Raw genomic sequence first — 16,719 nt, forward strand, 5'->3', positions numbered from 1 at the left:
TATTTGAAATTTTAAAAAAAATAATTAAAAAAGTAAAAGCTCAAAACCTGAAGACAGTGGAATTGAATAGTAAGACGTAGCTATAAAAGCATCACAGTGGCCCAGCGAGCACTCTGTGGTCTCACTTAGGTTCCTCATGAGTCCTTGAAAGAAAGGGTATCAAGAGACTCACTCCAGAACCTTGTACGTGACCACTGCAAAGACAACCAAGTGAGACCCTCTGAGGCGCCCACACCATGCTCTCCAGTGTCTTCCTGAATGCTTCTTTCTCTTAGCCCTGTGCTCAAAATTTATTAAAATACTTTTAAAAACCTCAACTCTGCTTCATTATGAAAAGCTCATGACATTAACTGCCAACAATGTTGTGGAAAGTAGGTTTCTTCAAAATATTAAAAACATTAATTTTCATTCAGCTTAGGTTGAAAGTACTTCTATGTGCTACACATCTTGGTCGTTTTCATATTATGGCTGGCTTGCAGGCAGGACTGTTACAATTCCCTACGAAGACCCTATGTCTACGCAGCTAACTATAGACATCCTGGTTCCAGTGGCCGGCACCAGCACACCAGCACCAGTATCCAGCATACTTCACTGCTGAGGGCTGTGCATCCAGACATGAAGCCCCCCCCCCCTTCTGACTAAGATGGCAATCATGGCAGGTTGCAGGAGATAGGCTGATGGCTGAGGAGAGAACCCTGCACCGCGGACGACGGACACACCAGGACAGGAGCCAGTACTCCGGGGAGGAGTGATCCACAATGCTGAGCACACCTCCACTCTGCGCTGCCTGGCTAGGCTGTCTGCACAAGCGTCCACTCTGCACACCCACGCCTGTGCACTGCCGCTGTCCGCCAGCAGCACGAGAGCATCTTCCCTTTAACAGCTCCTCGCCACATCCTCTTTAACTCTCTGCAAAACCTCCACACTTCTGGTACACACACTCATGGGCTTGCTGAGCATCCATGCCAGCCAATGACCAGCTCCAATTCAGGTTCCAGGGCACCACCACCCAGACTCCCTGGAGGATGAGATGGGACAGCTGGGGACAACCTCCTGGGAAATCAGACTAACTCCAAGGTCACAGGCTCAAAACATCAGCTTCATTAGCACAGGCAAGGTGTAAAGGTAACTGCCTTTTTTTTTTTTTTTTTTTTTTTTTTTGTCCTGAAGGGAACAATTTATTATTAAATTATTATTATTAAAGGGAACCCTGAGACACAGCAAGGACAACGCCTGCCCTTTAAATGCTTCAGTGAGAGCACTAGCCCCACTGTGACCATACAAGCCCCATTCACCATCAGCCCTGTCCATAGCCCTGAGCTACACACACCAGGTCTGGATGCTCCACAAGAGGAGGAAGGCCGCAAGGCACAGTGCGATGGGCAATGCTGTCAAGCTGCATAAAGCACATGGACCAAGAGGCCAATTTAAAATACATATTTATCATATTAGTTTCAAACAGAAGCCAAAGTCAACTGTGACTAGCTTCCAGCTCCACCTACTCAGGGAGCCACTGCACACATCATGATGCTCACAGAGACCTGAGGCTTCCTCATGACCTTGGCATGGCACACATCTGATGATCTGCTGGCTACCAGAGACAACTGTAAAGGATTTAACTCATAGAAGTTTTATCTATGTAGAGTTGGTTTTAAACAAAGATTTGCAAAACTTCAACCCATATCCTCCTGATGTCACTTGTTCCTTTAAAGAAAAACCATTAGGTCCTCATCATGTGAAAGGTGGAGCTCCTCACTTTAGCAAATCCATTAAGTGCCGTATGAAGTCTCCTTGGCCAAGCAGCAGGTACCGCCGCATGGCTTGCATGTGTTCCAGCAGGCTGTACTTTTTATTGAGGACATCCAACAGATATTTGCTGGTCTCAAAATAAGCAGCATCAATTTTCCCTTGAAATGCGTTTTCTAAGTCTGTGAATAAATCCGCAGCTGTAAAAACAAGAAAGACAGGCACACGTCCATATGTAGCACATACCTTAACAGAGGAACAGTAAAGGCATCTATGGAACCCAAGCCAACACATCAGTGTAGACCCCACCCAGCCACAGTCAATGAAAGCAAGGCAGTCCTGAGCCCAGAAGGCCAGCAGCCCTGGACCAAGAGCAGATGCTGGCACTTGGATTCCAGAAGAAGCAGCTCCAGCACTGAGCGTAAGGTCGAGGCTCAGCCTGCAGGCAGTAGCTACAGTAAGTCTCACTTAACTTGTCTCACAACCACACAGGAGCATCAAAGTCCCAACAGCACTGAGAGACTCTGGGGGACCACCTGCACCTCTTGTGTGATGTAGGCATGGTGGATAGGTCATAGCTCCAATACTACAGTCTCTGACTCTTTCTATTTCTTAAACACAGGGGGTCTTCCCCAAATCTGGCTCTGGACCCCATCTCTTCTTATGCAAAGTAAAAGACTCAAGATGGCAGAGCACTAGTAAATGAGATAAGCTGTCAGGAAAAGAGAGGCTGAGGCAAGAAGCAAGAGAATGAAGGAAGAGGGCCGGGTGGCAGATTTCCAGCAGCTGGCAAGGGAACCTGTCAACTGCGGCAGGCAGATCCTGAAGAGCCTGAGTCTCAGGCCTCCCACCTGCCTTACTTATTGACTGTCCTTTCATTGCCACGGGAATAAAGCCATGCAAATCACTAAGGAGGTAACAGTTTACTTGATTCAATGCTACTAACTCTATGTTAAAAAAATCTGAGCATCCACACAATAGATATTTTGCACAAGTTCATATATATTCTGTATACACATGTTTTAGTGATCCAGGTAATGTATAGATGCTCTGCAGTACAGAGCTTTAAGCAACATTATTACTGTCATCGCCATGGTCCCTACCCATCCATACTTACCTTCTCACATGGTCATAACCACATGACCATCAATACCTCCATCCCTACCATCACCACCACCACCACAACCCCATCACTGTTACCACCACAACAGCCATACCATCACGGGGTGACTCTGCTGACTTGGTCACTGCTATCATTTTTGTAGTAGGTGTCTGATCGTGACAAACTTGGTGCAAGAAATTTATTGACTTTCCTATCAAAAGGACCTAAAAAGAAAAAGAGCTATGATTCACCTTTATACAAGTTAGTGGTCCAAACACTTTGAATATCCCCACATCCCACATTAGCTACTGACTTAAAAACACAGACCATAAGCACTGGATCTCTATCGAGTGAGCGATAGGAGCCCAAACAGCTCACCAGCAAGCATACATCAGCATGGTCCATTAGCAGAGCACAACACAACTTCCTCACGTGAAGGTCAGCTGGCACATCATACAAGCACTCTGAGCAATGACAGTTAACACCAAATGGCAGTGTCCAGCCAGCCTACCTTCCTAGACTGGTCCATTGTAATGAAGGAAGGGATCATCGATTTCCTCAGGGTGTACTTGTCGTGCCACAGACGGTCGGTTTTAACTGTTGGATCTGACGCCACAAAAAACTGAGCAAAAGAACACCGAGCATTAGAAATACTTCTGAAAAGCTGGGCGTGGTGGCGCATGCCTTTAATCCCAGCACTCAGGAGGCAGAGGCAGATGGATCTCTGAGTTCGAAGCCAGCCTGGTGAGTTCCAGGTCAGCCAGGGTCAAACAGAGAAACCCAGTTTCAAAAAACCAAAAGTTAAAATGAAATAAAATGAAGAAATACTTGTGAAAATATTAGTTATAGTAACAAGGACATTATTACAAAGTTATCCTATAAATAAGTTCTTCAGACACAAAGAGCCCACTCACCTATACAATAAACTCCTTTGACAAAGTACTCTGGACAGAAAGCTAAGTTGTGTTCTAGATAATTAAAGCCAACTACAACAAAAGCAAGCTGCACCTCTCCTTGAAGACTTAGGAGTGAGGCACAGCGTGAGTGCAGTAAGCCCCTGGCTGGCAGCCTCCGGGACCCGAGTCCTGAAGGTTCTTCATGCTCGAGGAGTTCCACATCCACACACAACTCCAGCGCTTTCTCAGCACTCAAGGCTAGTGGCCCTCGGGGTGTGTGCTCACGATCACCTTCACTTCAGAGTGCCACAGGCTGGAGCAGCAGCTGAGCACATAGGGTGTTCACAAACTGCCGTCCACAGACAAGAACCCAGCACACAAGGCCTCCCATGCAAGGGTCACCTGCAACCAAGCAGCCCAAGGGTGCTGCAGACACTTCCTCACAAGACTCTCCCCTGGGAGAGAATAGCACACCGTCTACCTCATCAATCACTACTCACCTTCCCCCTCCCACAGGAAAGACGCAGCTGCCACTGCCTCCAGTTCATCTAGAGTACAGAGACCACTTTCCTGTTTAGCCACGAGGCTTAGCACCACTGCTCTGGTCCCTACACACTTGCTCTGCAGAAGCAGAACTGACAGCGAGTTATGTTCAGTTTCTATGTATACACCTCCAGAGCCTGTGCTGCTAGCATGCCCAGCAGTGGGGCGCCCTGTGTTCTGTACCCCTAGCTAAGTGAAGCTGAGCACACGGCCACAGTGCTAATGCCCTTTGGTGTTTTCCTCCTGTGTCCTGCTCTGGTTTTGCTGTTGCTGTTGTAACTACAAGATTCCTTTTCTGATCCATGAAGATGGATTGTCCATCCCACTTTCCAGATTACAGAAATAGCTTTCAGTGTATTTTTACCATTTTATTTTACTTTGTATTATTTCTATCATTAATTACCTTAAATAAAATATTATCCTTTTATTGGTAAAGCTTTTTGATTTAAGTATGTTATACTTCTAATATGCTAGTAAATGTCAAGAGCAATCTGGGGTGGCACATGGCTTTAACCCCAGTAACTGGGAAGTCGACACATCTCTGCAAGTTCTAGGCCAGCCAGGACTACACAGTAAGACTTTTGCCTCATAAATAAATAAATAAATAAATAACGTGTAATCTTGGGTTGTATATATAGACAATAATATAATTGATGAAGAAAGCCAGTGTTGTTGGGAAAAATGTCAAAAAAAAAAGCAAGTAAATATGCCAATGACCTATAACAATCATGTAACCATTAAAAATAAAGTTTCTTACTGTGTAACAGATTTCCGAGAACTTGAAGACAAATACTAATCTTTCCAGGAAAAACAAGATGCAAATTTACATTTACAAATACAGGACATATTAATAGCTAGTCAGGATTTCAAAGAAACTTTATAATAAGAACTTGATGAAGAATAACTTAATGTCAGAAAGTGACACTCATCATTTACTTCCAAGAAAAGCTGAGGAATGATGTGGCACACACGCAGCACAGCTGAAACTGAGCACACACAGTATACCCACTCATGATCAGACTACTCCACGTCTAACCTCCTCTGCTAGATGTGCACAGACAATCAAACTGCACAAATGTGTAACTCAGAAAAGCTTTAATAACTGATACCAGCTAAACATTTTGCTGGTTTTTTTGTTTTAGATAGCATCACTCTCTCAGAGTGGTTACCACGTGTTGAGCAGAAAACCATTGCAAGATGACTGTAAGTTTCGATGATGTCTCACTCATGACTTTGCAGGCCAAGCTTCTGACTGTTGACATTCTTGTGACCAGAGAGAAGGGATCATTTGATTTTAACTAACTAATCTAACTTAGACTCTTGTGCTATGGTACCTTCCAACCTAAACTATATAACAGAGGCAGTTTGAGGAAATAAACACTTATGATGAGGTTATCATGTAGCACATACTGAAACTAACCCCGAGAGAAACACAAAGATGCTATAAACCCACCATAAGTATCTCCCTGGTTACCTCACTGTGCCACGACTGCCCTTTGGCTTGCCATTCAACAGATTAGATTAATTGCATATAAATTATATTCCTTTGATATTCACTTAACCACAAGAGCTAGTTTATATAGACAGTACACCAATTTATCCTGATAGTTTGAGTGCAGCTGGCTTTATCAGTGTGAACAATAAGAAATTTTAATTTAAACTATTAAAAACCTCCCAGACAATTCAGTCATCTTTGGAAGTCATGAACACAGTGCTTCATCTGGGGCACAGGAGCGTGCAATCACTCTACGAGCAGCTAGTGGTGAGCACAAAGGGTGTGCTCATCTTCAGAGTACAATGACCTCTGTGAGACATACATGTGGCAGAGGAAAACCAAGGTCAGAGTATAATTGCAACGAGCCTGCACTGTATTGATGTATTCCCCCTCAAGGTCCTTCAATTTCTACCATTATGTCAATCACAGAATGAATCTAAGCAAAAAGTAAAACGTCATTGTACCAATTTCTCATTAACTGCTAGACAGCCGTGCACTCCCCACCCTAAAACAGGAGCAGGGGGAGATCTCCTTAGCATGCAGCTTAGTTCCTAGGAATCGGATCTGTCAGCAGAGCGGACGCTTCCACAGCTCCTCCTGCTACAGCGCCCGGACTCCAGCTTAGTGCTTAAGCACGCTCACAGCCCTTCAAAGGGCAGAATCCAGTCAGCTTCCTTGTACCACGAGGTCATGGACTAGGCAAACGCTCTCGTTACAGTCTTTCAAAGGGTACTGGGCTGGAGCTGTGTTGGCTAAATTCATCCCGATTTCATGATGTGAATGGAGCTGTTTTCTTTATTTCCTGAGCATAGAGAAACAAGGGGTTTTGGTCACCGACTGGCAGTCTGCTAGTCTGAGAACCTTAGTGCAATGCACAGGTACACCTCCCTGCTTTCCGATGGATCTCTATTCAGGGCACACTGGGTTTATTTATGTTAAGATCATGTCACCTAGGATGGGCTAAGCTTATTTCTCCCTGTCTTTTCTACTGGATTAGACTCTTCTCCATTCCTGTCTTGCCAGTGTGAGCACACTGCTGAGTAGGAACGATAACAGTGTAACATTCTCTCCTTCTTCACCCAGAGACAAGGCAGACTGCCTCTTACCAGTCACAGACAGTAGCTGTCCCAAAGCAAGATCCTTTCTGATGAAGGCTTTGGTATTTTATCACTGAATTGTGCTGAATATCAACAGACAATTCTCTAGCACCAACAAAGTAGACTAAACTCTTACCATGCGTACCACGATGGTAGACTACGGGCCACACCTATGTAATTACTTGGATAAAACCCCTTCTGATAACAATGTTTTCAATATATGGAATTCTAAATTTTGCTTCCTAGTATTAACTGGGGGCTTTCCACATCTACAGTCCTAAAAGAAGTGGTCACACATTTGTCTTGTGTGGTATTACGATGGCATCATAAAATGAACTTCAATGTTGCTTCCTGTTGTACTTGGTTAAGTTTGAGAAGGCTTGGTAGTGACTCTGTAGCTGTCTGGTTAGAACTATCTTACCACGGCCTCGCCTTACGAACTGTCTTAATCGCTGACCGACCCACTGACCTGCTGGAGGTCTCAGCACGGTCCTACTTCTTCATGAATCAATCTGGGCAAGTACTGCAGTCTGGGAACTCTCTCACGTTTTACCAAACAGGAACCTCTTCTTTCTCCATTTCTGCATGACACTTTCAATGGTGGCAGAATTCCCAGTGGTGTTATGCTAAGCACCCGCCACCTGCTGGCCTCCTCATGAAAGGGTGGCTACTGAGGTTCTCATCTGCTGCTGTGGGACTTTCCCAGACTTTGGCTCTCTGCAGTTTTGCTACGACATGTCTCCTTGTGGCAAAGTACTTGCTAAAGCAGCATAAGAAAGGAAGGAGCTAGAGAAAGTACCCAAGGAGCTGAAGGGGTCTGCAACCCTATAGGTGGAACAACAATATGAACTAACCAGTACCCCCAGAGCTCGTGTCTCTAGCTGCATATGTAGCAGAGGATGGCCTAGTTGGCCATCATTGGGAGGAGAGGCCCTTGGTCTTGCAAAGATTATATGCCCCAGTACAGGGGAATGCCAGGGCCAGGAAGCGGGAGTGGGTGGGTAGGGGAGCAGGGCAGGGGACGGGTATAGGGGACTTTGGGGATAGCATTTGAAATGTAAATGAAGAAAATATCTAATAAAAAAAAAAAGGCAGGCAGGCAGGCTTACTCAGTCTCATGCTTCGCAGGCTGCATCTACAGTGGGGAAGGATGCAGAGCAGAGAATGCTGCCCCCGCCGGCTTTCTCTGTTCCTCTCTAGTTGAGCCTGCATCCCCAGCCGGCCTCTGGGATGTTGCTACATCCCAGGTAGGTGTACCCTCCTAACTAGCCCCTCTGGGCTCCCTTCCTCAGACACACTCAGGAGGCTGTGCTTTAGCAGGCGCTTCTCAGGCTACACAGGCTGGCTGCCAAGACCGACCACAGGAGTCAGTTAGTGTTCAGCTCACAGCATCTTCTTGGCTTCCCTGTCCAGTTTTTCTATACCAGTATTTACACCTTCCAATGGCTGAAGCATTTCCCTCTGCAGATACTCCACAAAAAACTTACTTAGAGCCACTAAGATAGCATATGAAAAAATTAAATTTCACAATCAAATCATAACTGACTTTGGCCAATCTGAGGAAGAATTAGCCTACTAGAGGACTAAAGAGGCAAAAATCCTCAAAAAAACTCAAATACACAATGTCATTCTCTAAGCTACTGAATGTGTGTGGTAAATCTATTACTTGCAGTTAAAGATTACCTTCCCAAACATGACTTAAAACTTAAATGAAAACTATGCATAGAGTTCACCATCAAAGACATCAAGGACCTATATTCAGGGCCAGGAAATGGCCAAAAGTCACACAACCTTCTAGACTGAACCGGCTCAGGCAACTCTTGCCCTTGCTGCTCGCCTCACACGAGACTCACGTGCTCACAGCGTGCCCTGGACTCGCCCAGGCTTTGTGAGGATCTAGGAGGGCCGGAAGGCTGAGTGAGGCAGACCCAATGGAGCAGATCTAAGTCTCTGCAGCTAACTGCAGCCCTCAGCACCTTAGCCCTGCACCTAACCTCACAGAGAGCTGTTTGCCAGCCTGCCATCATCACCAGCAAAAGGAGCAAGGAACACCAGGGTTACCAAGTCAACGGGTCAACATGCCAAAAGGTCACCAGGTCAAGGGTCTTGTGGGCAAAGGGACTGGCAGAGGAAGGACTAGGGACCTCGGTCTTGCCAGTGCCCTATGTGAACTCAGGTTAGGCACTGGCCTCGGACTGTAGAATCTTTGGTGTGGGGAGGTGTGGGATGACTGGTGGGTCAATGGAGGAACATGCTAGCTCTCACTAGCCCAGGAAAGGACCCAGGGGATGTTTGCAGAACTCATGGAACTTTTTAAATTAACTCGAAAGAAAAGCATGAAAAAAATATTAAAATCTTTCCATGGGGTAAGAACTGAGGCTATGCTTGCTGAGTGACAAGATGAACTAACTCTAGGGTACTCAACAGACAAACACACTCACTTAGTAACTCATAAAGCCCCGGCCAGAGCGATGGCTCAGTGAGCAAAGAAAAACAAGTAAACCTGAGGATCCCAGACAGGCAGCTCCGAGCTTAAGAGCAGGTATTACAGTTGCAGAGGACGGGAGTTCGATTCTCACCACCCACACTGGGTGGCAGCTCACAACTTCCTAGAGCTCCAGATTCAGGGAGCCAAAGCCCCCTTCTGAACTCTGTGGACACCGTCCTCAGCCACACATAATTTATTATGGTTTCCAATTCTGTGCTTTAATGAGATTTCTGTGTGTGTGTGTCTCTCTGCATCTATGTTTCTTGTGCCCTTTGTTTGACTCTTTCTCTTCCGTTTGTTCATTTATTTTTCCTATTTCAGCATATTTGTTTTTATTTTACCATATTTTATTATTTTTTTTAGATGCCCATTTGTATTCTAAAGAGAGAGGAAGGGTGAGGGGGATGTAGAGAGGACCTGGGAGGAGTTGGGGAGGGGAAACCATAACCAGAATATATGATATGGAAAAAACAGAACAAAAATAACAATATCATTAAAAAACAAACAAGCAAAAGCCCTGGCTATAGTGAAACACACTTGTAATCCAAGAGCTGGAGAGAGTCAGGCAGATCGCTGGGGCATTCTGAGTAGTCAGCCTAGTTAACGCACGGATCCAGTAAAAAGGGAAGAAGGTAGAAGTTGTATGGAGGTCAATAACTGAGACTGACTTCTGACTTACACACGCGCTCACACGCACACACAAAGACACACATGCACCCGTGCATGCACACAATAAATCAAACCTTAAGTCTTACTCATATTTCAAGCAACCAGGTATCTTCAGAAAAATACCCCAAATGTATACCATACTACAGCACAGTACATCAATCTGAGAAACGTAACGAACAATTATGCACCGCACACTTCAGAAATCTAGACAGAAGCCTGGGGATATAGGTCAGTAGGTCAGTGGTGGAGCATTTGTCTAGCAACATGTGGCCTGGTTTCAACCCACCCCCCACCTAAAATAAACTTCCTCTCTGCACTTCTCCGGGAAACATCAGAGCTTCTGCCATGAATGCTGTACTCTGTGTAGTATCTATGTAGTTCTTAGCCTCTTAGCATACGTGGATCCGCGATACAGCTTTTATGTTTCTCTTTCCATTTCTCTGTGTTGCTGGCAACACTTTCGAGTGTGTTGTCTCTAGCCCTGTTCCCCAACTGCCAAGCCCCTCTGGTTTTGCTACATGGTTTTATGTCAGGTATTTTTAGGACCACACACGTAACTACCTGTATTTCAAAAGGAAAACAGACACAAATGCAGTAGCTTGCTTCACTCAAATCCTCAGCACCAAGCCAACCAGATTTATAAAATCCCCATGTGAAAAGACAGCTCCAGGCCCGGGAGAGCCGCCCACACGCCGCCGCCATCAGTCCACCAGTGAGCCTGACCCCAGGAGAGCAGCCCACACGCCGCCATCAGTCTGCCACTGAGCCAGCACATGCACTTACACCTCACTGAGCTCCCAGCACTGACCCTGGAGGTGTGGGCACAGTCCCGTTCAGAGGCAGTGATAATGGCTGAGATCAACCACACTGGAGAAGGTGGGTTCCACGCCCCTTAGCCCAGGTCTCGGTACTTACTTCGTGGTAAGTGTCCTCCAACTCCCCATCATATATCCACCGGTAGAGGAAGCTCAGGACAGGGTGAGACACCAAGCTCAGAATGTGCTGTACCAGGGACTTCATGTAGGGGTCCCCTGTCTTCGTATAGGCATGAACAGCAGAGGCCAGCTCACCCCCCTTTCGTCCTAGGGGAAATGAGGAAAAAATACACAGAAATAGCCAAATTTGAATTCATGGCCCAAACCAATCACTAAACGCTAAGCAAAGGCAGCCAAGGAGTGAGATAAAGGGTATCTGCTTTCATCAGTTAGTAAGGACCTCCTGTATTTAGCCACAGCAGCAGCGTGCCGTGCTGCAAGGCCTGGGCACTAAGGTTCAGTTTCTGGCTTTACACATACTCAAGTAAGAGTCAGCCAAGAAGTTTTTCAGTTGTAAAACTGACCAAGAGTGACCAGCTACCCAGCCTAGACACTTGAGACTCGCACTTCACATTATAATTTAGTTCGAATCTAAGTACCCATGAGAAGCAGAGGGTCTAAGGATCAGCAGTGACAAGACTTGGAGTGTGGCACATGAGGTCCAACTCCCTGCAGTGCAGTGCAGTGCAGTGGTGCAGTGTGACACTGCTCAGCAGCCAGAGCCCAGCAGGAGCCCCAAGGAAAGTACAGAAGCAGCAGAACCAGGTCCCCGCAACACAAGCACAGGGGTCAACAGTTTGTGTCAGAAGCTGAGGGCTTCACGTGGCCCCTAGGTTTGTACAGACTGCTCTGGTTTGCAAGCGGAGGGGAATGAGCAGACACCCAGGAGCCCAGGAGCAGGTCTTACGGCAACATCTGCTAAAGACCACATAGGACAGACAAGATTGCTGCAAGACACAGAGCAGCCTCACACACAACACCTCCTTCCCAGCTTTAGCTCAGGCTAATGGCAAGCTGCCCCGGTCCCAGGTTACTGTCCCTGCGAGCCTGTATCTAGGAGCTGTATCTACAATCTGTTTGTTGTACCCTCAACCAGAGCAGAATCACAGGCCCTACCTACAGACAAGTTTTGCACTCAAGTATGTCTAGAAGCACAGAAAAGAGGAACTCAGGAGACCTTGGCAGTGATCTACCAGCGCAGCAAGGGTCTTTAATCTTATTTTGGGGTCATATGTCCAAACCAGGAGGCGCCGCAGTGTGAGGCTACTCTCTAGTCCCAAATTCACACCCTGATCATCTTCTAGCTGGAGCTAAAAAACAACAGGGAAAGGTTAAGCAGAAGTGAGTGAGTACAGTCCATCACCCCTTAACCCACACAAGGTGAGAACAAGGCCACAGCTATGCTAACAATACAGTCACAGTCCTTTTAAAACTACAGCACTCTTAGGCTACATACAAATAGTCTTCAGATGGTAGACAGAACCCTGAAATGAACAATTAATTGGCTCTAGGGTAAAATGAACAAATCTTGTACTATGGAGGTAATTAGTCTTGTATATGTATGAAGTAACAAATCCTCTCTACATTCTTGATTTTCTAACTCTTGAAACGTGAAGGACAGACTCACAGAGGCAGTCCTTACCTGGGAGTGCAGAACAGAGAGGAGCCTGTAGTATTCTTTGAGCTCTTGGTGCAATGCGGCACAAAAACTCTGTGTGGGAAGAATAAACAGGGTTGAAGCATGGCTGTGCACACACATGTGTCTCTCTGAAAGGAGGCGGCACTTTCCCATGGGGCTCAGAGTAACTGAGATCCTGGACCTGTAGCATCTGTTTCTATCACAAGCTTGGGCCTTGCAGAGGAGAAATGGAGATGTGTCGGGTTTTCACGAAGCTACACGTGTGGGTCACTTCAGAGGATGACCCTTCAGCATGGTGTCCTTTAGGAGTTTCTACAGTCACAGTAACTTTCTTGAGTGCTTTTCCAAGCACTGGGAACTTCTGCCAGCCCCAGTTTAGATGTGGTTTACTTTTCAGCCCAGAGTACTCAGCACTGCTCTGCATCTCCAACCTGAACTAAAGACACTGTCACAAGTGGTCAAGAAGAGTCCCTCACGCTGGCCTGCAGTCCAGTGACACTGTCACAAGTGGTAAAGAAGGGTCCCTCCCTCACACTGGCCTGCAGTCCAGTGATAAAACTCCTTTTGCATGACCCCAGGCTATAAACAGAGCACACAGTCCAAAATCTGTCTGCAAGATAAGCTACCATAAACAGACTGGCAAAGGCTGAAGCCTAACCTCATTAAATAAATATGTAGGCGCCATGGCTCCCTGCAGACCTTAGTGCAATGCACAGGCTCATAAATTATGGGCCTATTTTACCACACAGAAGAATGAAATGCCCTTTTAGTTTTAAAAATGAACATAAAATACAAGATACCCTTCTGGTTAAAAAGTGAACATAAAATGAACATTTTAATCTCCTGTAACTATAAAAATGAGCACAAAACACACCAACTTAGCAAACATACAGCAACACTTCAAAAGTCAGACTTAAAGATGAACTGCCCCAACCAAAGAGCCACAAAGACCTTTGAGTGAAGTCCAGAGCACCCAAGGAAGGTTGACACTTCCAAAGCTCCCACTACTACCACACGCATACTTCGACGGGTTTTATATACAGAAAGAATTAGCACCGGGGCATAGAAATCCTTAACAAACTAGTAGTTTCCCTAATGTTCACAGAGGCGGCAATGTGGAATTTGTCGGGATACAACATCAGGTTTTACAAAACTGCCACCCCAGCCCTGTTCCAGGAGGGCAGAACCACAAACCTATACAAGGTTAAAAAAACTAAAATACAAACAGTTTATCAAATGATCAAGAGCCCAGGTTGCAGTCTGACAGGGAGAATGCAAACTTGCAGACCACACAGCTGCACTCACTGGTGGATCAACATCACAATGCCACACACAGCAAGGTTCCATGAGCGCATTCCTCTCCCACAGCCAGAGGGAGCCAGCTGGGCCACCTGGGCTTGCCCGAGGAGTGCTGGAAACTGTCCTAGGAGCCAGTGTCCTATGTTGAGTCTAAGAGTCCTGCTGAGACCTCAGGGAGAGTGTGCACAGCAACGACCCAAGATGACAGGCACAAGGAAGACACCCCAGCAGGGATACAGGTCACCCCAAGAGCACTCCAGCAGTCTAACATGGGCAGCCACATCTCCTGGATTGCAGCAGCAGAACAACAGGAGTCACATGCAGCCCTCCATGCCAGAGCACTCCTAGATAAGCGCTGGTGCTGCAGCCCAGGCTTCTGCAGGACAGTGCTAACAAATCCTGTGAGGGTGCTCAGGAAGGTAAGAACACAGGACTTCAAGACCTGTGCTGTGAGACACATGACGCTACTTACAGTGGTAAAATAGCTAAGACACACAGCTGGGTAGATAGACCCACACTGTCTGATTTTCAAAAGTATAAAACTGGACATTTCTCAAGAGACATAGCCAATGGGCATATGGAAAAAATGTTCAGAAACCACAACTCCCGTGATAACCAGAATCGCCAGGAGGATGGGGAGAAGGGGAGCCAGCACACTGCTTGCTGGGGTGAACACTGGGTCAGCTACTCCAAGGCTCCTCAGATAACTAAGGAATACAACTTCAAGTGCTAAGGCCCCACTGTAGGGCCTGGGCCCTGTGGACACAGTCAGTGTGCTGAGGGAAGAGCTGTACTGCCCATCTCTGCAGCCCCAGTCACACAGCAAAGTGTGCAAGTGTCAACAAGCAACACATTCACACCATGTCTTCCATGCAACCAGAAAGAAGTGAGACTGTCATACAATCTGTCACACGTTCTCCCAGGCAGAACTACAAGTAAAGCAAGGAGAGGCAATGGATTCTGCTTCTGTGCTTTCAATGTCAGCCCTCAGAGGAGGAGAAGGGCGATGGCCAGCAACGGCCAGCGGGCCGATTCCTTGGACAGAACCAAGAGGAAACTGCTAGACTCAAGACCAGGAGCTAACTATGCAGTCTCTCCTCACCTTCTGTTATAGAAAGAAACTATGGTGAATGAACAGAATCTGGGCAAGGTGACATGCTGTCAAACGTGAAGCTTCACTTCAAAGTAACATTCCTGACCACCAGCCACACTGCCTCTGCCATGCTCCCGGCCACCAGCCACACTGCAGCATCTCTCTGTGCAATCTCGAAGCCTCTCAGTAAATTTCTGTTGATAACACTGGCAGTAATTCCTACCTAAGAATCCAACTGAGACCAAAAGCATGGACCACTAAACTTGTCCAAAAGTCTGGGGCTTTGAAAGTATCCCACACTCACTTTTATACTTGATCTTAGCCAAAAGGCCGAGAAGCGATCCACACTCACTTTTATATCTGCTGTTCCCTCAAGATCCAGCAGTCAAGAGGTAAAAGTATTTGCTTCAAGAGACACAGCAGTAAGTCCCATAGTGCCCACCATGGACATCCTGGCAGTGACACTGCAGTAGGTCCCTCTGTGTCCACCATAGACATCCTGGCAGTGACACTACAGTAGGTCCCTTAGTGCCCACCATGGACACCCTGGCAGTGACACTACAGTAGGTCCCTCTGTGTCCACCATGGACATCTTGGCAGTGGCACTGTAGTAGGTCCCTCAGTACCCACCATGGGCATCCTGGCAGTGATCTGTAGCATTAGATGTGGGGTACCTGAAGACCTGGTTATATCCACAGGGTCCTTCCTTATCCTGAGACAGCAGTGATGGCTACAGGGCAAGCCCAAGCTCTCCCACTTCAAAGGCCCTCCCTCTCTCGAGCTCTTTCCTCTGGCCTTGATGGACTCCTGCATACTCCCAGTGGACCCTGACTGACACGTTCCTCAACAAGACCCTGACAGTGACCTTACATGCAGACATTAAGTAGATTAAGCATCTCAAACCCAACAAGGATGAACATACCTGACCTACAAGTCCAAATGAGCGGTCCAGACTCCTCTGGTCAGCATACTTTCTGATTTTATTATGCAACCATCCCAACTCAGCAAGCCGGACTGCCGTGTCCCTCAAAGATTTGTTTAAGTTTGCCTAAAAAGTAAACACGGATAAAGTCAAAACTCAAAGTGAACGGTAGACCTCATCACTAGCCCTGGCCACTTGCCCTAATATTCTAAAAAGGTAGTTACAAGTCACTAGCACACCACCAAGGCAGAGGGCACAGCAGCAGGGAGGCCGCAGGGAGAGGCTCCAGGCTCCCGTTGTGTCTCTATGCAGGACCACTCTGGGGTATGTCCATCAGGGACTGGGGGACGGGTCCAGGCTCCCGCTGTGTCTCTATGCAGGACCACTCTGGGGTATGTCCATCAGGGACTGGGGGATGGGTTGTGCTCTGTTCTGCTGAGGAGCTGAGAGCAGGGAAGACACTCACAGGAGCAGGGATGTGGGAAGACTGTGTCAGGAATGCACTGCCACAGAAGGACCATGACAGATCACATCAGTCATAAACAGCCAGGCCAAGAAGTCAAATCAGGCTGTGCAACTTGTTCAGTGCCCAATCTGCCCAGCCCCAGGAAAGGCTCTGGTAAGGAGCTGTGCCTGGACTCTACCTCTGAACACTGCATCAGGCTCTGGTAGCACACCTACGCTGCAGCAGGCTCTGTTAACATACCTACGCTGCAGCAGGCTCTGATGGCATTCCTACGCTGCAGCAGGCTCTGGTAGCACACCTATGCTGCAGCAGGCTCTGTTAACATACCTACGCTGCAGCAGGTTCTGGTAGCATACCTACGCTGCAGCAGGCTCTGATGGCATACCTACGCTGCAGCAGGCTCTGATGGCATTCCTACGCTGCAGCAGGCTCTGATGGCATACCTACGC

The 16,719-nt window shown here is 47.0% G+C and overlaps 1 protein-coding gene across 2 annotated transcripts in view; it reads right to left on the reverse strand.

Annotated features, from left to right (window-relative positions):
* Window positions 1–16,719, reverse strand: part of Tubgcp3 (tubulin gamma complex associated protein 3) — a 57,905-nt gene that overhangs the window by 23,631 nt on the left and 17,555 nt on the right. For both annotated transcript variants that reach the window (XM_021218785.2, XM_021218787.2), the window contains exons 8-14: window positions 15,805–15,930; window positions 12,494–12,562; window positions 12,029–12,161; window positions 10,952–11,118; window positions 3,360–3,470; window positions 2,964–3,072; window positions 1,757–1,946 (exon numbers count right to left, since the gene is read on the reverse strand). In XM_021218785.2, coding sequence (XP_021074444.1) covers window positions 1,757–1,946; window positions 2,964–3,072; window positions 3,360–3,470; window positions 10,952–11,118; window positions 12,029–12,161; window positions 12,494–12,562; window positions 15,805–15,930 — 905 coding nt within the window. The remainder of the gene's footprint in view (window positions 1–1,756; window positions 1,947–2,963; window positions 3,073–3,359; window positions 3,471–10,951; window positions 11,119–12,028; window positions 12,162–12,493; window positions 12,563–15,804; window positions 15,931–16,719) is intronic.

The sequence above is a fragment of the Mus pahari genome, chromosome 19 (genome assembly GCF_900095145.1).
Source record: "Mus pahari chromosome 19, PAHARI_EIJ_v1.1, whole genome shotgun sequence".
In the NCBI taxonomy this organism is placed as follows: Eukaryota; Metazoa; Chordata; class Mammalia; order Rodentia; family Muridae; genus Mus; species Mus pahari.